The sequence below is a fragment of the Gavia stellata genome, chromosome 13, assembly GCF_030936135.1.
Source record: "Gavia stellata isolate bGavSte3 chromosome 13, bGavSte3.hap2, whole genome shotgun sequence".
In the NCBI taxonomy this organism is placed as follows: domain Eukaryota; kingdom Metazoa; phylum Chordata; class Aves; order Gaviiformes; family Gaviidae; genus Gavia; species Gavia stellata.
In genome coordinates, this window is record NC_082606.1 from 12,422,897 (window position 1) to 12,441,379 (window position 18,483).

Consider the following 18,483-nt stretch of genomic DNA (forward strand, 5'->3'; position numbering starts at 1 on the left):
GAGAAAATGGCTTATTTTATTAAAAACAGTATAACCATTCATTTAAACTGAATGACTAGAGACACTTGGCCTAATTTTCCAAAGGCGCTGAGCATCCAAAGCTTCCACGGTCTACAGGGACCTGCAGGTGCTCAGTGCCTCTAAAAAAAAACAACAAAAATCAGGCAAATTGTCTTTAAAAACTAAACATAGTAAGATTCAGTTAACAAGTATCACAGTATATTAAACACTATACTGTTAAAGGCTGGTGGGATTTAAAAGTTCGTTTTTACAGCTTTTGTAAGCATACAATGTTACTAAAAATGACTTACTAGGATAGAGAAGCTAAACAGACATAGGAATGTTCCTGAACACACAGTTTTAAATTATGCATTGCGATCCAAGCGTACATCAATTTCTCTGCCACTGATTTTTATGCCGTTCATTATCCTACAGGCCTTTTCAGCAGATTCTGGTGAGTCAAATCTGACTGTTCCACAGCCCTTTGATTTTCCATTCTCCATTTTTATTTCTGCAAACATTACATGACCTGAATAAATAAGTTAAACAGCAGTTATTTCAAGTCTTCGGTGCACTAACAACTTAAAGACTCATCAGAAGTGATAAAAAAGCATTTTTAAATATAATCTTGGGGGACATATGAAATTAGCACTTTCAGACTGATGGTATATTCACTCAGAGAAGGTGACACAGGTCAAAACAGCAGTGGAGAATCCAAATTAAGATCCACTGTTTCAGATCTTTCCTTCACACTAGCGTAAGATGAAGTATGCCTCTATTTGACCTCAAGTTTGAAACAAAGTGCCCTGTAAGGCTAAGGGAAAGTTGCGTTTCGTTTATTGACACTGCCAGAAATGTGACTACTGACAGGCGTTAACTGAATTATAGTTCAATCCAGTCTACCATGTTCCTCACAGCAACATATCAAGCAATCACAACAGTCAAGCAATTTTGTAAAGAAGCTGCAGAGCAAAATTAGACCTTTAAAACAGTAAAGTTACCAGGTTAGGAGTGGTGGAAAAGCAGCATGCAGTGTTTTCTTGAGGTTGGACACTCAACTCATGAGGCAACATTTTTATGTAGATGTCTTGGTACCCCAGAGAATGTTCAGTGCCTGGAGCTAATCAGGTTTTGCTTATGGTATGTTGTAGCACACCACTCCCGAGCCCCCAAATGCCACTAGGAACAAGAAACTTTTCCCTAAAATACATAGCTTTTTATTTTTAAATATCATACAATAGAAGACTGGCCTTTCACTGAAAGAAATTGAACATATGGAGACACGGTCTTTATATTTCCTTACGGTACCGGAGTGAATACAATCTGTTACTTATATTTGTGCTTATAATTCTTAAAAACAATTCAACATAATTACTACATCTGTTACTTGCCAAGGAGATAATGAAAAAAAAAAATTCTGAACTATTTGAAAGTTGCCCCAGCAGTTAAGACTTAAAAAAAGAGAGAACCTGTTTTGCTATCTCCTCCAATTACAAAAAAAAATTGAACACCTGAAAATTTTTCATAGTTCAACTGCAAGTTCTAATTTATATCAAATCTGCAAATAGCTGTATGAAGACTGTCTTAGGTATCAGCAGTATGTTTTAAATTATTTGTCTTTTCCATCTCTCCAAAATAAGCCATCTGTAATTCAGTTAAAGCTTTCCATTCTGAAAGTGCATTTTCAAAACAAAACAATCATATATTTCTACACCCAAGCTTCATTTTTCATTCACTTCTGTGAAAAGACAACTCTTCTGAATTAGATAAAAAGAATTATTCAATATTTGTAGCAATCCTTTATCTTACATAAAAAGGGTCTTTATTTCTTAACATAAAAAGGAAGCATTACAGCCTGCAAACATGCTAATCAGGATCATCTATTTGCATAAAAAACAATCTGCCACTTTGGCAAAATTACTAACTCTGATTTGATGAAGCACCATTTCTGGAAGTAATGCATAACCTGGATAGGCCCAGGCTCCTGCATGCATTTGTCTCAAAATAAATGCGACATTATATACTCTGTGTTGGCCAGAGGATACATAATACCTGCGTCAAAAAAGAAAAAGCTCAAAGAGTAATTTTATTAATGGAATGAGTTAAAGTTTATAGCAGATGAGCACTCAGAACCAATATAGCCCATACTGTACCTTGGTCTCCCGTGTTATGTCGTGCCTAAAAATTATTTATGTAACTCAGGAAAAGTGGGGGAAGTAAGAAAGATTAGGCTAGCCAGACTCTTCTTCAGGATAAGGCAACAACCTTGTCTTCCTGTCCTTATCTAACGAACACCATAGAAAACATGAAGTTGATGGAGCTGAGCAGGGATAAGATTCGTATACATACCACATTGACTGAATTTCTCCTTTAGCTTCTGCCAGGTCAAATCAAAAGGAAGCTAGAATAAAAAAGCATTATTAGTAACAAAACATTACAAAGAGAAAAAGAGCATGTAACCAAACATGCACACAAAATAAGCTCATGGTTTCTATGTATTCAAATGCTTACATTTCTCACAAATATCTGGTTGCCTTTAGAGCCTAATCTCTCTCTCATGCCACTTCCCATTGGGCCAGGCACAAATCCTCGATCAATATCGATGTTCCTGTCCAGGCCTCCACCCATAGCTGGTCCCATTCGATCAAAACCAGAACTCATCCGATCCATCCCCATTCCCATTCCTCCAGCCATACTGTTCATACCACCCATTCCACCACCTACACAGAGAAAGAAAAGGAGGATAAAATAAAAATCTCGTTTTAGTAATAAATGCACAAGTATTTTCTTAAAAAAAAAAAAATTCTTTTGTGTCAGGGAAAAATAACTTTAGTAAAACTGCTGTAATACAAAACATAACTTCATATCTACACAGTGATTTATCTAGTAGCATGGCAAATATTTTAAGTCCAAGTATTAGAAGATACAAAGTGTCAGTTCTAAAATAAAAGTAAAAAACAAACAGCACCAAGCTATTAGTCACACCATCTGATGTAGTAAAGAATTAAGATTTAAAGGCTGTTCTGTTTAATTAATAAAGATCTGATACCCTGTACCAAACAGAGATCAAGTAAATAACTGTGACAATGTTAAGATACAGATAATTTGACCATATACACTATTGTTTATTTTGCTTCCTGCATTTACATTCAGCTTTATTTAATGCAGCCAAACTTAATGACACAATCTTCTAGAGAAACCATATTTTGCAGAGAACAGACGTTACTGCAAGTACTGTGAAGAGCATGGACTTTCCTATGATACATGCAATGAACTGTATTAATGTATATTATATAAAGAATTAAGATCAATGGCATTCAAATATCCTATTATAATCTTTTTGGATTTAGAACTAAAAATTAAGTTAAAGCTAAACGATCAAGAGCATTCATGAGGGACCTTCTCTTTAAGCCTTATGCCTCTCAAGCTTGCCACTAGCAAGATTTTAGTTTCTCATCTGCTCTGGCCTGAGGAACTCAGACATTTGCTGTAATACAAACTCAGTATTGGAGCTTTGCACAAAATTAAACTGAGCGATAATCTGAAATTCAAGGCTGATTTTTTATTTCAATGATGAGAAATTACTGAAGTTCAGCTTCACGAAGTTCACACAAATACCTCTGCCTATTTGTCTTTTTTCTGGAACACAAGTTTACTTGAATCATTTCTCCCTCCAAACCAGAAGTTAAAACGATTTCAAAACTAAGATTAAGGGAAAGACTGTGTTAGCAAGTTTTCCTCTGAACTTTTATCTCAACAAAACAGCTTTAAAAACTATTAGACTTGCAGTCACGTGCAACAGAATTCCACTTCTTGCAACACTGGCAATACACTATACTACAACAAAATCCTCTGATACAATTACATGTACACCATAGCATTACATTGCCTATGCGTTTACATTCTATTGAAACAAGTTAACCTACTCATTCCAGATCTTACTGGGCCCATGCTAGGCGCTCCCATTCCTCCTGCAAAAACACCAATCATTGCACCACCTAAACAGAAAAAAAATAATGAAGTGACATACACTGAAACCACCAGTTAGTGACAACAACAAAGCACATGCTGATCTCAATGTCACCTGGCAATTCTTTTCTACAGAACACTTTAACCTGTGTCTTTATTATTCAAACTAAATAGAAAACATCTAATAAGTAACGTTAGTTCCTCTTTCTCTATTATGGGATTTAAGCCACTCTTATTTCATTCTAGCTTTTCTCCCCTCTGACAGTCTGCCAGCAGCACAAACATCTTAAAACTAAATGTACCATTTCCCACATTGGGAAGAACAGCCTCAAAACTGAAGGGTTCATCTTATTTGAACTTCATAGTACAGAAATGCCCTAGTTTCTCCCATTTTTAAGAAACCTATGCAAAAGCTCAGAGCAGCTCTCCCAATGTCTTTCTTTACTGCATATAAAGGGCGAATTGATGGAATTTGGTGGGAAAAAGAAAGGGAATTGATACTTAATAAAAGCTATTTGGCAGAACCATGGAATCTCCAGAATGCTATCAGAGACTGATTCTAGAGTGAGGTAAAAATAATTCTTTTCATTGAAGTGCTAATATTCAGGAAGGTAATCCCAAGGGAGCTTCTAGAATTGTAGAAACTCAAAAGAACTACATTCCTGTCACTGCAGAACACAGTGAAACTATCAGCTGCATTTTTCTTGCTTGATTTTCATACCTAAAAGAAACAGCTCAGTTTCTACTCATGGCAAAATAGATCAGTAACTCTCATCTTCAGGCTAGACACCATTGTTTCAATATCTAAAAAAGGTCACTACTGAGTCTTCCATTAGATTGGTTTTCTCCACACAGTTCAAAACAACAATTGTTCCCTGCCAGTCTGTTGTGGGAAATATTTGTCTCCTCTCAAACAACATGCTGTCATAGCCATACCAAGACCTCAAAAAATACAGACTAGCCTCTTTAAAAAAACACTACCAATTTTCAACACCAGCAGGATTACTCCCAGTACTTCAGCCAACAGTTTGCATACAAGGAAGATCTTAATACTTATTCATTAGGCCAGAAAAGGTCTTGCAATGAAACACCAAGTAAAATTTTGAGATTGCTGTCAACATGACTTTTTTTGCCCTTAAAAAGAATTGTGAAGAAAAGAAAATCCCCACTTCTCCAGAGCTAGAAAACCTTAGTTGTTTGAGAGTGCATCCCAGTTACACCCACTCTCTTTTAAAAGGAAAAAAAAAAAGTCTCCCCAACAGTCTAAGATGTATTTAAAAAGAAAAAAATAAAAAAGCAAAAAACAAAAAAAATGCCCCCACACAACCTGAAAGCTCAAATGATCCTAATAAGCCATATTTCAGCTGTTTCTGACCTTAGAAATATCCTTTACTTGTACTTTTTCCCCCACTGGCTTTTCACCAACAAAAAATTATATGCTTGGAGATGCTCTATGACACAACCTTTGATTTTTTGGATACTTAAAAAATTTTGGCAATTTAAATGGCAACTCCAACAATTCTGCTGCAAATCAAACATCCTCATTTTCATTAATTGATGCCATAGACCAATCGAAGACTGTCCTAAGTTGTCCTCCTTGAAACTGGCAGGGTACTAAAGCCAAATGCACTCACAGCATTTCCTTTTAAGATACCATTAACCTAAATATTGTAACAGGAGTACACTAGGGTCTTCCCTGACTAAACACGGTATCTATTAATCACTATATTTGTAAATCCCTACAATTTCCTTCCATTACTTAAGGGTAAGTTGTGAAACTCTTGTCTTGTTTCTCAGAACAGTATTTAAATGGGCAGATTGCAGAGAGGTTGTAGTTGATGCTTGCTGGATTTACTGAATTAATGACTCCCACATCAGTTTCTCAGTGGCCATGTTCACGCATTTCAAAACCAATGTGTGTTACCAGAAGACTCGGAAGTCTATTACTTGCATCAACATTTATAACTGAAGTGGCTTTGGATTTTCACTCAGGAAACAGATGTTTATCCTATGTTGCAAGTAGACAGAATTAAAGCATACACTTGATTTCTAAGACATTAATTCCAAGACATTAAGACTAACTCAACTGACAAGCTTATTACATTCTTATCACTTCTACACAACTACCAGTGCTCAGAGAAGCACACGAGAGTAACCTTTTGTTATGACTTGCCCAAATTAAAAAAAAAAAAAGGGGGGGGAGAAAAGAAAAAAAAACAAAACCAAAAAACACACCTCAGCTTTTAGACCACATGAACCTTACACTCTTAGCAGCTCTTCTCTTTCACAGTGGAGAATTAAGGGAGGGGGAAAGTGAGAAAAACAGGGAGGAGGAGGAAGAAAACCTGTCTCCTGTAGTGCATTCATCCAGGTATCAGTATAGGAACAAAGCTTAAGAAGGTTCTACTGTTAAGCACTTCCAGGCCTCTTAAGATAGAAAAGTATCTCATTTGAGGGAACCCAAAAGTAACAAAATGAACTCTGTCAACAAAGTATCATCTATAAACAAAACAAAGCTGTCTCAGTTACAAAAGAGGCCAATAAATCCCATTCTGAGCTGCTTGAGCTCAGAAGGCAGGAAGAAATTAGAGGGCACCAAAATTCACCGTTCCTATCCAGTGCTACCTGATTTGCAGTAAAAACAATCTTCCAGCATACATTTGCAAAAGCAGGCTCCTGGAAGTTACAAAGGTGGTACATGGGCAGCTTGTTCAGGATTACCAGAAGCATATACTTTAATACCCAAAAGACTTAATATCTCACTAAGTTAACAGTATGAAGCTAAATGCTTTCCTCAGACCACTAATGTCCACTCTAAGCGATGGCTATAATAAACACTCAGATTACATCCTTATAGTAATGACTGGGGGGAGGGGACAGACCATGACCAAGTGAAACCAGGTCTCTTCTTGATTTTTCTTCTAGTAAAACTCTTCCAATACTATGTTGCAATTTGCCACAGGAAAACAGTTACCATACCCATCCTTCCAAAAGAATCTCCAAAACCACGGTTCAATGCCATGTCACTACGACCAAAATCTCTGTCCATGTTTCCTCCCATTCCACCACGGAACATTTCTGTAGAGAACAAAGCAAAAAACCAGAAATATTCTGTTGTATACATCTAAGCTGATGTTCATACACCACTTGTTTCACAGTTGCTTGTTTAAATAGAAGTGGGTTTAATGCACAAGTCAGAGGCACCTATTAAATATTTAACTCCCACACCAGTTCCTATGCCTCCACTCATAGCACTGACTTTATTTCCTTTGAACTCATCTACATTACCCATCCCTAAAGGAAGGGCTTTTAATAAATAAATATTAGCAAACTCGTAAGTGCATGGGAACAGTGTTCACCTACCTCCCATTCGGTTGACGCCAAATCCTCCCATATTAGGCATTCCTTCCATTCCACGAAATGCAGCAAGTCCTGTAAAATAAGGAAGACTGTTTTCTATACAATATTAAAAAAATACTGAATGCAAAGAACTTCACTGTACGTACCGCCTCCCATTCTATTCATTCCGCCAAATCCTGGACCGTCTATTCCCATACCTTTAAACCAAAAAGACAAACACCATTTAGAAGACAGGTAAGATCCTAACGGTTTTAAAAAATGCAGAGACAGTTAACGTCTCAAAAGCACACTACACCAGGCTTGCTTTGTCAAGAATACAGACAAACACAGAAATTACAATTTTAAACTTAAAGGTCTGTAAAACTTAAAAATGAAGAACACAGATTTACCTCCTGGACCCAGACTCCCCATTCCTCCACTCATGTTCAATTGTGTTGCACTGATGGGCTGTCCACCTGGTCCAAGTCCCATACCAATGCCACCAAGACCACCTTGAAAACAAAAATAAGTATCACCAGAAGAAAGATTTTCTTCTGTATCATAAAGAGAGCACAGTAAGCAAAAGTACTACTAAACTGTTCCAAGACTCTATATCAACATATACTAAGCACAAGGAGTAGAAAACAAGAAGAGTGTGCACTCACGAGGTAATTGTGAAGTTTTGCTGTCTGCAACACGGAAATCTTCATGAGGAACTGATTTGTCATCCTGGCAAAAAACAAGGATGTTACACTATGATCCTTTCAATGCTTTGGCAGAGACATGTAAGGTAGAAAGAAATGTAAGCAACTTACCATTTTTACATGCATGGGTCTATCGAACAGGAATTGTCCATTGAACATAGCTGAAGAATTGCATGTCAAGGAATCTAACCACAGAAAACAATTTAACTATTTCAGAAGAATCCCTGTGAAATCTTATTTTATTTCTGCACGATTTTTAGGAGTCTTATCTTTCCTTACCTAATCTTCAGAATGCCAATTCAAAGGCCAGAAGAGACTATACAAGTTGTTAGTTATATAAAAGTTAGTTTCACACATGTCACATTCCCACATATTTTAAGCTTGTTCAACGTTATCAGGAACACCTTTTTAGACTCTAGCAGTAAACTCAGTCACTATTAAAAATTTAATCCACACAGTATTACACTCTAGTCCCTATATACTAGCTACAAGGCAAATAAGCACCATTTGCAAAACTATGCTATCAGAGGCCACTAAAGACTAATCCATATTTGAACAATTATTTTTCAAAACCAAGGATACATATTGCTTGAACAGCTTCAATTGCTTGTTCGAAGGTAACTGTTCCCATTCCTCGACTCTTGCCATCTTTATCTTCTTTGATGTCTGCACGCTTTACAGTTCCAGCAATGCTGAACACCTCCTTCAGTTTCTTCCAGCCAACTTTAAAGTCAAGCTTACACACAGAAATACATTGGTGATTTCAGGGCACATTTCTGTTCTGCCATTACGTTTAGAAGAGATTTTCTGCATTGTTGTTAACTCTTCAACTTCACAAAATGCTTGATATATGTAAATAGCCAGGATTTTGTAATATACACACACTGCAAGTCAAAAAATGTCAACTAAAAGCAACAATTTATACTACATATACGTATTTTACTTTAATTAACATACTAACATTGAGAAATGGATGGGTTCTTGTCAAGAGCAACTGTACTCCCACAAATCCCCTTGCAGACACAGTAGTCTTATGCAAATAAAGAACTTATGAAGGAAGCACCTCCAACAAATGTAACAGTTTAAGTTAGTCTAAAGTAATTAGTAAGATAAACTGAAGTGTATATTTAATTAAAAAGAAATGCAATTGTAGCTAGCAAAAAGATGTATAAAGTATTTTTTCATTAACAGATGACTGTGCAATAATTAAAAGTGCACATCAGCCTTAAGAGTTTAATGTATCTTTCATGCCCAAAATCTGAATACATAGCCAGCATTTTTAGTTGAATGTACTAATTGTAACTAACATTTCAAATTTGCTCTTTATAGTAAAACTGAATTATGCAGGAATACAAGATGTTTTACAAAGATCAAATATTATAGTTATAAAACACAGGTTTAAACTTACATTAGCAACAAAAATAGTGGACCCAAGCCTGCCTGCCTGCAAGTTACTGATAACCTCAGGTGGAATGTTTGGATTATTGAGAATAGAAGGTGGTAAATTCATTAATCCAGGTGCCACATCAGGTCCATGTCCTCCTGGAAACTGTCCTCCTACACGCTGTAATGCCCTACGAGCATGTTCACCTTCAGGATCCTGAAACATGGGCAAAAATAAAGCCAACTTAATCATCAAGAGGATTAGCAACAAACAAAAAGGTACTATTTGAAATTCTACATAACCCCATCAAAATTATCAACTAATATCCTTGTCCATGTCAGAGGGATCAAGAACTGAATTAGCATGGAGACCTAATTCCCTCACCTCTAGAGGTGGGTCCTTTCAGATGAGGGTTGAGGCATATTGGCAAAGCACTTGTTGAGGAAGCGTGCACTGCCACTTCACATGCTGTACCTAGCCTATGGACAAGTAGAAAAGATTTCAATCTAAAGGACTGTCAGTCTAGCACCTTCTTCCAAGAACTGAATTAATGTAATTAGGTTTTTTTTATTAATACCACGATTAAAGTTGTAACAGGACAAAAAGAACTGCATCAGACACCGTCATATACTACAACACTACAGTAGAAATGTTGACATTAATTTCACTTTCCAGTCAGCACAAGTTCTCTACTTCCAGCCCCATTTTTGCATATATGTAGTAGTCTGATACTCAGCTCGTTCTGTGTCATATTTTGAAGCAGGTAGGCAATGTAAACATAGAATCATTTAGGTTGGAAAAGACCTGATGACACTAAGGTAAGAATATGAAGTTAAAGTTGTTTTAAAGAAAAACAGTGTTAGATTATTTTGACTTTAGGACACACTTTTTGTCACTTGGCATAGTATCAAGACCTTCTGCAAGCCAACAGGCACTTTAGCCCATTAAGAAAGTGTCATTAAAAAATTAAACTGGAAATTACAGAGTTAAGATGCTCAAAACACTGCATTGTCATCTCAGTAGTTACAGTATCTTCACTATTTCAAATTAAAAACAGCAGCAATAACCATACCTCTTTAATATTCAGGGGTCTTCCACTAAGATCGTATTTGTTCATAGTTTCTAATGCTTTCTTAACAAATTCTTCATCTTTGAATTCAACCACACTTAGAGGGAACAAAACAAATAAGGTTTAAAATGTTAAAATTAACAGAATGGTTGGATAGTAGTGTGTTTCTACACACATAGAAAAAGAAACTTACCCACAACCCTACATCCATGATGATTTGTCATCATATGTAAAGAGAAAAAAAAAAAAAAGCCAGTCAGCACATATGATAGAGCATTTAAGATTCCAGTTAAAGATCCCAGCTCACTGTTAAATAACTATTCAAGTTATTTTCAGCTTCAAAATCCATAATGCATGCTCTTTACTGGTAGCCAAGCTGAATTTCTCCTACTTTCTTAACATACATACCTTTCAAATGCAAGAGAATACATTATCTTTTATTCTCTTTGAGCCAAACCAGAATTGGAAAAATGCCACACAGATCCATGTAAGGACAACTGGGGAGAGGAGGTGGGGGGAAAAGGGTGGAAAGAAAAAAAACCCAAAAACATAACCAAAAACCAATCAAGACACTCACTGTGTCATTAAAAGCTGCCCACTGACTACAAAATTCATATCTACCTACATCAAGTATACCAGTACGATGAACAAGGAGTCTGCATACCTCTTCAGTATTACTAGCATAATTGAGAAATTACTTCGTAAGAAAATAACCTTATTGACTGCACCAGAATCCTTCTAATAAAGCAAAGAGTTGAGGATTGCTTTAAGTAAAGCAAAGCTGACAGCATGTTTTAGTTTTAACAAGCTTTAAAGTCATTTACAACAATTGATACAACCTCAGTTAAGACTCAAACCTGCATTTCTCATGTTCTCACTGCAGGTTCAGAGCTACTATTGTCCAAACTTTTGACTATTTTTAAGAAGACAAAGGAGCTTTAACACTCTTCACTCCTAGTGCCCCATTGCTGGCACGCTGTTGGCTACCAAACATCTCCATCCAGTTAGTTTTAAGAAAGCAAATACATTAATCCAGTGTTTAGAGTACCAACCCTGCAAAGCTGTCAAATCAGGCACTTCAAACAGTATATTCTTAGCTAACATTTTATACTCGTTGGCCCCAAAAAGAGAATACTACACTAACAAAATTTAAATAAAATCAGTGGTTTACTGAACAACCTTTATATGAAACAGATTTGTACCAAAACAAAGATGCTGGCTAAAAAGAAGAATTAAGTAAATGCCATTTGTTAACATTTACAGAAGTATTTTGTCCTTTGCAGCCAGCTAGTTTGAGTTGCATGAAAGTGTCAGACTACTTCTAATACAAAATCCTCAAGGCTACCTTAATGAAAATCAGTGTGAAAATGAAACTTACTTTCCAATAACTGGTACAGATATTATACAAAAATAAAACTGCTGAGGAACTTTTAAACCTCTAGCAGATTGTTGCCCACGGCACTTACCCTTGATTTTCCTTCAGCATCCTTAAACAGCTCCACGTATGTAACCTCACCAACTACATAAGACATACAAAGGGAAAATACCAAGAGACAATGCATTTAAACACCAGTATCTTTCTTTACTGTGCCCCTGTGCACAACTCTACAGTGAAGCACCTATTATTCACCAACAATCAAAACCAGACCAACATACCTCCTGTCAATGGCTATATAATTTAGCTAATTTTCAGAAATATGCAGCAGCCACATTCTCAAAAGCTAAAAACAAACAACTATATTTAACCTAATTCATACTACAGATCATATTTTGGCCAGTATGATATAGTTGGTGAACAAATTCAGATATACACAGTCCCTTAACCTAACAAATGAAACATCAACGTTCACTGGAAAGTGTTACATTTATCATCCTACTCACAACACCTGTTTTAAGGTGACTTTCTACCTGAATGTCTTCAATCATAAGTTTGCCTTCAATAATAACCAAATTTACACATCAAATATTTCACAGCAAGCCACTCTCTTTCTAAAGTAGGAAGTTTCAGTAAATAAACCAATCAAATAGTCACGTCACCTTACAACAGATAAACCAGCAGTTACAGAAGGGGGGGTTGGCATTTTTCACAGCCTAAAAGCCAAGTGTGCTTTGCATTACTTTTGAAGAATCAAATTTTTTCAAGGAAAACACAGAACTAACTTTTTAAAGAATTCATATATTAGCATTATGTTACCCCAAACTTAAAATAAAATGTTTGGGCTAGTAAGATTACTCTATCATAACTGCAACAATAGTAACAAGCTTTTAATACAAATCTCCAGACAAACAGTCATGGCAGTAGTGACAATGCAGACAAAGTTAATTCCACAGCCAGATTCCACCAAAGAAATACAAAACAACTTTTGAAAGACATCCTTTATTATTCATGTTAACACACTAAATGTGTTGCTTAAATACAATAGCCCTTAAAAAAAGATCTACTAAGACTACAACTAGACGAAACACAATCTCTTTAAGAAGTCATGAGGTCATGCATATACTCTCTACTGTCAAACTAGAATGGCAGAAGATTGTAAGCACTTCATTTACCCATCCTACCCTGCAATGCAATTGTCTCAGATGAAAGAGGGGGAAGGGAGATAGATGTACCAAGTAAAGGCCAAAAAAAATAAAAAAATAAGTCAAATCAAATCTGTGTGGCTCAAAGGACATATACATTGCATTTACGTTCTACCCCTTTCTAGTGAAGTGTATTATAAGGAATAAGTTACCTTTCTCTCTCATAAGATCTTTAATAGCTTGCCATTTCATGTCATAGGGGATGTTGCTAATAAAAACTCTATTACGATTAATAGTCATCTTCTCTCCAGTGCCTGCATTCTTGTCCTTTGAATAGGGGTGGAATCTATTCTTGTTTCCAAGCGAAGGAATTGCCTTTGGTTTTGCAACGTACTTCTCTTTCACAGGTGCTTTCTCTTCTTTTGCTGTCTCATCATTATCCCTACATTAACAAAAACCCAAAAAACAAAAAAATATTAGTCTTTTGTTGGATCATTAGACTATCATACCTCCTATATATATAGCTGTCTATCTCCTATGCTATTAGAACTCCCAGGATGTCAAATGCTGCTTTTCAAATTAGGAAAAATAAATTCATGTTACCAGTATAATTCCAAAATACGTTGCTTTCTCTACAACAAAAAATAATGTTATAACAGATTTATTCACTACTGTAAGTAAAGAAAGCACATCTTGCTACTTCAGTTACGTTCCATTTCCATTATGTCTGTCAAGACTCAGCAAGATGGTACTATGAAACTACTACAAATATCAAAATATGATGACTCAGCTGAAAAATAAGTTACAGCATCCATGCTTTGGTGCTTCAGTAATTTTCCCATCAGACTTGGCTAAGTTACACTATGTTCACCACAGAAGTGAGAGCTGAAACGGTCTAACTTATGGAACAGCTTGGTATACTTCATTCAATGTAGTAATAATATATAAAAATCAACTCTAATAGGTTGTAAATCAAATTACATTTACCACATAAATAATTTATTCACAATTTGTGCCAGACTGCTTTTATACAGAAATTAAAATTCAAGTAAGAACAACAAATGCTCTTTCATTTTCATTGCTTAACACTACTAGAATATGAAAACTTGCTAAATGCATAGGAAATAGGTATATTAAAACATGCTCTCCATCTAAAACTACTTAACTCACCAGGTATTATTCACTAGAAATAACAACAAAACAGACTTCTGGCCCACGGTCTTTCAAAAATTTAGCAACAGCAGCTGCTCTCCTTTTAAAATCTTTTTATTTTTAGATGGAAATGCAGGAAAATTTGTTTCCTCTCTTTTAAAGCAGCCCAAATCTCAATTTCGATAAAACTATACACTTTCAACAGAATTACGTTAAATATCCAAAACTCTTTAGCACTCTTGATAGTGTTACTATTATGAGGTGATTTAGCATGCTAACAGAGGATCAAGGCACCTGAATCGTTACTTTAAAAAAGGTGAACCGCTGAACTGAAAGAACCCAGTGATAAAGCCACACAAGTGTGATCCACTAAACAGATGCTACTTGGAGACATACATCAATGCCTAGCTCGAATCTCACTGCAGTTAACAGAAACCTAAAAAATACTTTTACATCAACATTTATTTTAAAAAGCCAGCATTGACCACTCAAGTTAGAACAATTACAGGGGAATGTCCTACAGGACTGTCAAAAGTGATTGATTGTGAACCCTCCTTCTTAAATTACATCACTATCTTTACAATTCTTCCCACATTTCAGAAGGCTTAGTTTTTATCTCATTTTGACACTTTGGAAGGTTTCTCGTGTAAAATTAGCCAAAACAGGCATTTCAGTTTTACAACGACAACGTATGGCAAGATCACTGATTTTGATTAATTGAAATGAGTATGTTCAGCTCTCTGCATAGTTATTAACAAAACAGTGAGTAACTGGCAGTCTTGCACGCAAAAGCATATGCAAGTAGCCTTTCATGAAGCTAAACGTATTATCTACTCAAGCTTGGGCACTTTTCAGGGAGGAATAAATTCAAGTACATCCATATTTCTCCCATGACTTTTCCCCAAATTTTGAAGTACTCATGATATGAACGTCACAGTCCTTATGTTTACAAGTGGATTAAAAGAGGATTAGCAACCAAGAAATGCATGGACCCTCCTCTGGGCTAAGTATTTGTAAAATTTAAAACATTCCAAGTCAACAACACATTAACTGGTTCAAGCATCGCCAGTTTCCCTCTGCATCATCCCTCCTCCACACCATCCTGTCTGTTGTGGCAATATAATTCTTGTGTGGCTGTGTAATGAAGTGAAATGGGGGGAACAATGCAAGGAACTGGAGGGTGAGAGCAGAGTTATCAGGCTTTCCAGTCAGATCAGTTCCTTCCAATCCAGTCCCATTTGCAAATGCAAAACTCAAGCCCAATGAAACCCCTAGTAAAATCTGAGTTCTTCCTTAAGTTTTAGGATTAGAGCAATGGATTCTCTTTAGCCTTTTAAGCTCTTTCCTGCTTAAAGGATTATGAAAAAGCCCCCAGGCACTCAGGAAGAGTCAGGTCTCCAAATATGGAATCCACAAGCTCTACAAGACCTGGCTGTACAAACCAGTAGAGAGCCCAGAGGATATGAGTCTGACATAAACTCTTAAATCTGGGAAACAAGAAGACACTTCACTTAGCCTGGGGATCACAGCCAGTATCCTGAAGAGGATTTATTAAAAAGCAATCCTTCTTGCAAAACTCATCTGCCAAAACCAACAGGGCAGAGAACAAACTGGAGGCAGAGATCCTTCTGAGGATGTAGCTCCTACCCTCCTCCTTGAACACTAAAAATAATTTCAATCAAATAATACATTCAAAGCAATGTCATGTTAGTCACCTATATACCACAGAAAAGACAGTCTTAGAAACTATGGAATGACATTTTCTCGGGGGAAAAACAATAGTAATTTCTACTCTTTACCTTTTGTATGAACTAATCATTTTATACATTTAATTAATATTTGCCTGTGAAATCACTAGCAGATTTCTAGGGTTGAAAAAGAGATGTCTACATTAATTTCTTAAAAACAAAAAAAAAGCACATACTCATTGATTAAAAAAAGCAATTTTTACCTTTTGAAAAATAATGCCTTTGAACTTCCGTAAAGTTTTGGAAACAAAAGACAAGGTTTCTGTATATAAATACAAAACTAGAAGCCTAAAAAAGTAATAAGCACAAGATAAATCAACATGAAAGCCTTAAAAGCTCTTTTGGTTTTTTTTAAACAAACTTCTACTTCTCTGCTCATAAGTGTCCATACAAGTAAGATCAGCAGAGACAGAAATGCAAGAAGTCCACAACATGTGATTCTAAAGCACATAGATCAGTTTAGCTTTGTGGCACTGAACAGTTCCACTGCTCAATACAATAAACTTAGGGAAATGTGCAAGTTGAGATCAGGATTCCTCTCCAATTTAATCTGAGTGCTAAGTAAACCTGGTTACTGAAATACTTTAAGTAGTACATTTCACCTGCACACTGACAGCTTAATCCTTTGTACACAAGTTTTGTGGAAGACTGGAAACTGTATGTGAAAGAAAAAGATTTGAAACTCTGTTACCAAGAACTCTGCATTATTTTCAAACGTAAAGTTGTGATTTCTATCACGCAGAATGACTGGGATTTTTCATTTGCTTGTGGTTAGTTTTGGAGATAAAAGAAGAAAATTGCTGATAGAAGGAGGGATACAAAGAAATTAAGTCATTATTTTAACAGTAGCAACCCCAAAAGGCAATAAAATGTTATATGCCTCAAAGGTGCAAAAGGGTCACAATCTTCCTGTGAATATTCAATCATAATTTGTGTAGCTTGGAAGCTGAGGGCCAGGCTCAGGAAAAAAAATAAACTACTGTTTTATGGAAATGTGATATTTATAACTTGTAAACTATTTGAATTTCACAGGGAGACAAGTAAAAGCATGAAGTATGCCTTTACTCCTCCAGCTTTATATTGAACTTTATCCCATGTGAATTTTTTAAACACAACAGTATCAGATCTGGGCTGCTTAGAACATGTCAAAACTTCACATATCTCAACAGCTTTGATGCACTGCAGCAGTAGGTCTACTGTAAATGTATTTTCCCTCCAAGATGTGAACGAGATTAGAAGAGATGTTGAAATTCCAATGATATGAGGCCAAAGTCTAGATCACGTAAAGAATGAGGACCCTTGAAGCCTGACATCGAGAACAACCAAACCCATAAAAGGTATTGTTCTGGAGAGCTGGTACCTTCTGGCTCCCTTACACTATGTTCCTTTTAGACCTACTATATAAAGCACAGTTATAAATTCCATATAGGATAACGTTACTATTTACAAGAAAACTTTGTGCATGTATGTGGGGTTTTTTGTTTGTTTGTTTGTTTTTAAAGAGTAAATCACTACAGGGCTGTCCTACCATTCTCACGTAAACAAAGATTAGTTCGAAGGCTTTACAAAACATACCACTTACGGTTAGAGAAATGGAAACGTGAACAAAACCAGAAACGATCCAGAACACTTCTGGAAACGGATCCTGTGAGAGCTGGCCAGACCAGAGCCCGTTACAGCAGGCTGGAAGCTCACACCAGCGAAGCGGTTAGAGCTCAGCCCGCCGGTGCGGTTCCAGGCCGCCACCACCCGCGGCTCCCCGAGCAGACGCCCAGCCCTCAGCGACTGCGAGTTCACCGAGAAACTTCACCTTCCCCCACACCCAGGCCACGGCCTCCTCCGCCCACCCTGCAGGAGCTTGCCTAACTACTGCCTAGGCTGCAGGAGATGCCCGGGGCCGGCGCACACCGGGGCCGGCGCACACCGGGGCCGGCGCACACCGGGGCCGGCGCACACCGGGGCCTCCGCGCTCGGGCCCCGCAGCGCCGGAAAGACTCCGTCCCCCAGCGGGGGAGGAGCCCAGCGGGGCGTGGGGGAGGAGGGGGCCGGCCGCCTTCCCCCCGCTGCGGCCTAGACGAGCCCGCCGCACCCCCACGCCTTCCCGGCCGCGCTGCCCTGCTCCGCCCGCCCCGACCCGGCACACACATTTTGACGCCATTAGCGCTGCCCCCGCCGCTCTCGGTTGCTGCCGCTGCCTCCTCATCCTGCCGTGGCTGTTGCGGCGGCTGTTGTTGCGGCGGCTGTTGTTGCTGCTGCTGCTGCTGTTGTTGTTGTGGTGGTGGCGGCGGCGGCTGGCTGGTGGCGGCGTCCTCCGCTGCGCGCTGCGGCGCGGCGACCGCAGCCTCCGGCTTGTCGCTCTCCGCCATTTCGTGGCCGGGCCACGGCCCCGCTACCGCTGCGTTTGAAAAGGGCCCGGAGCGCCTCGGCCTCGCCGCGCCGGGCCGGCCAAGTCTCGCGAGAACGGGGCTTGCGGCGGGGGGAGGGGACGCGCCAGGAGGCTTTACGGGTTGCCATGGCGACGCCGGTGGGCTGCTAGGCCCGCGGTCGCCACGGCCGCGGCTGCGCCGCTCGGGTGTGTGACCCGGCGGCCCCGGCTCC

At 38.0% G+C, this 18,483-nt stretch overlaps 1 protein-coding gene across 1 annotated transcript; it reads right to left on the bottom strand.

The window, feature by feature from the left end:
• Nucleotides 1–355: 355 nt before the first annotated feature.
• On the bottom strand, nt 356–18,251 carry MYEF2 (myelin expression factor 2). The gene is made up of 17 exons (XM_059824195.1): nt 18,031–18,251; nt 13,198–13,427; nt 11,932–11,984; nt 10,659–10,666; nt 10,469–10,562; nt 9,421–9,612; nt 8,595–8,748; nt 8,124–8,173; nt 7,974–8,037; nt 7,719–7,820; nt 7,476–7,526; nt 7,333–7,401; nt 6,949–7,047; nt 3,927–3,998; nt 2,512–2,720; nt 2,350–2,401; nt 356–529 (listed from the first exon to the last, which is right to left on the bottom strand). The coding sequence occupies exons 1-17, from the start codon at nt 18,249–18,251 to the stop codon at nt 366–368; spliced, it is 1,884 nt and encodes a 627-aa protein (XP_059680178.1). The 3' UTR covers nt 356–365.
• Nucleotides 18,252–18,483: the final 232 nt, after the last annotated feature.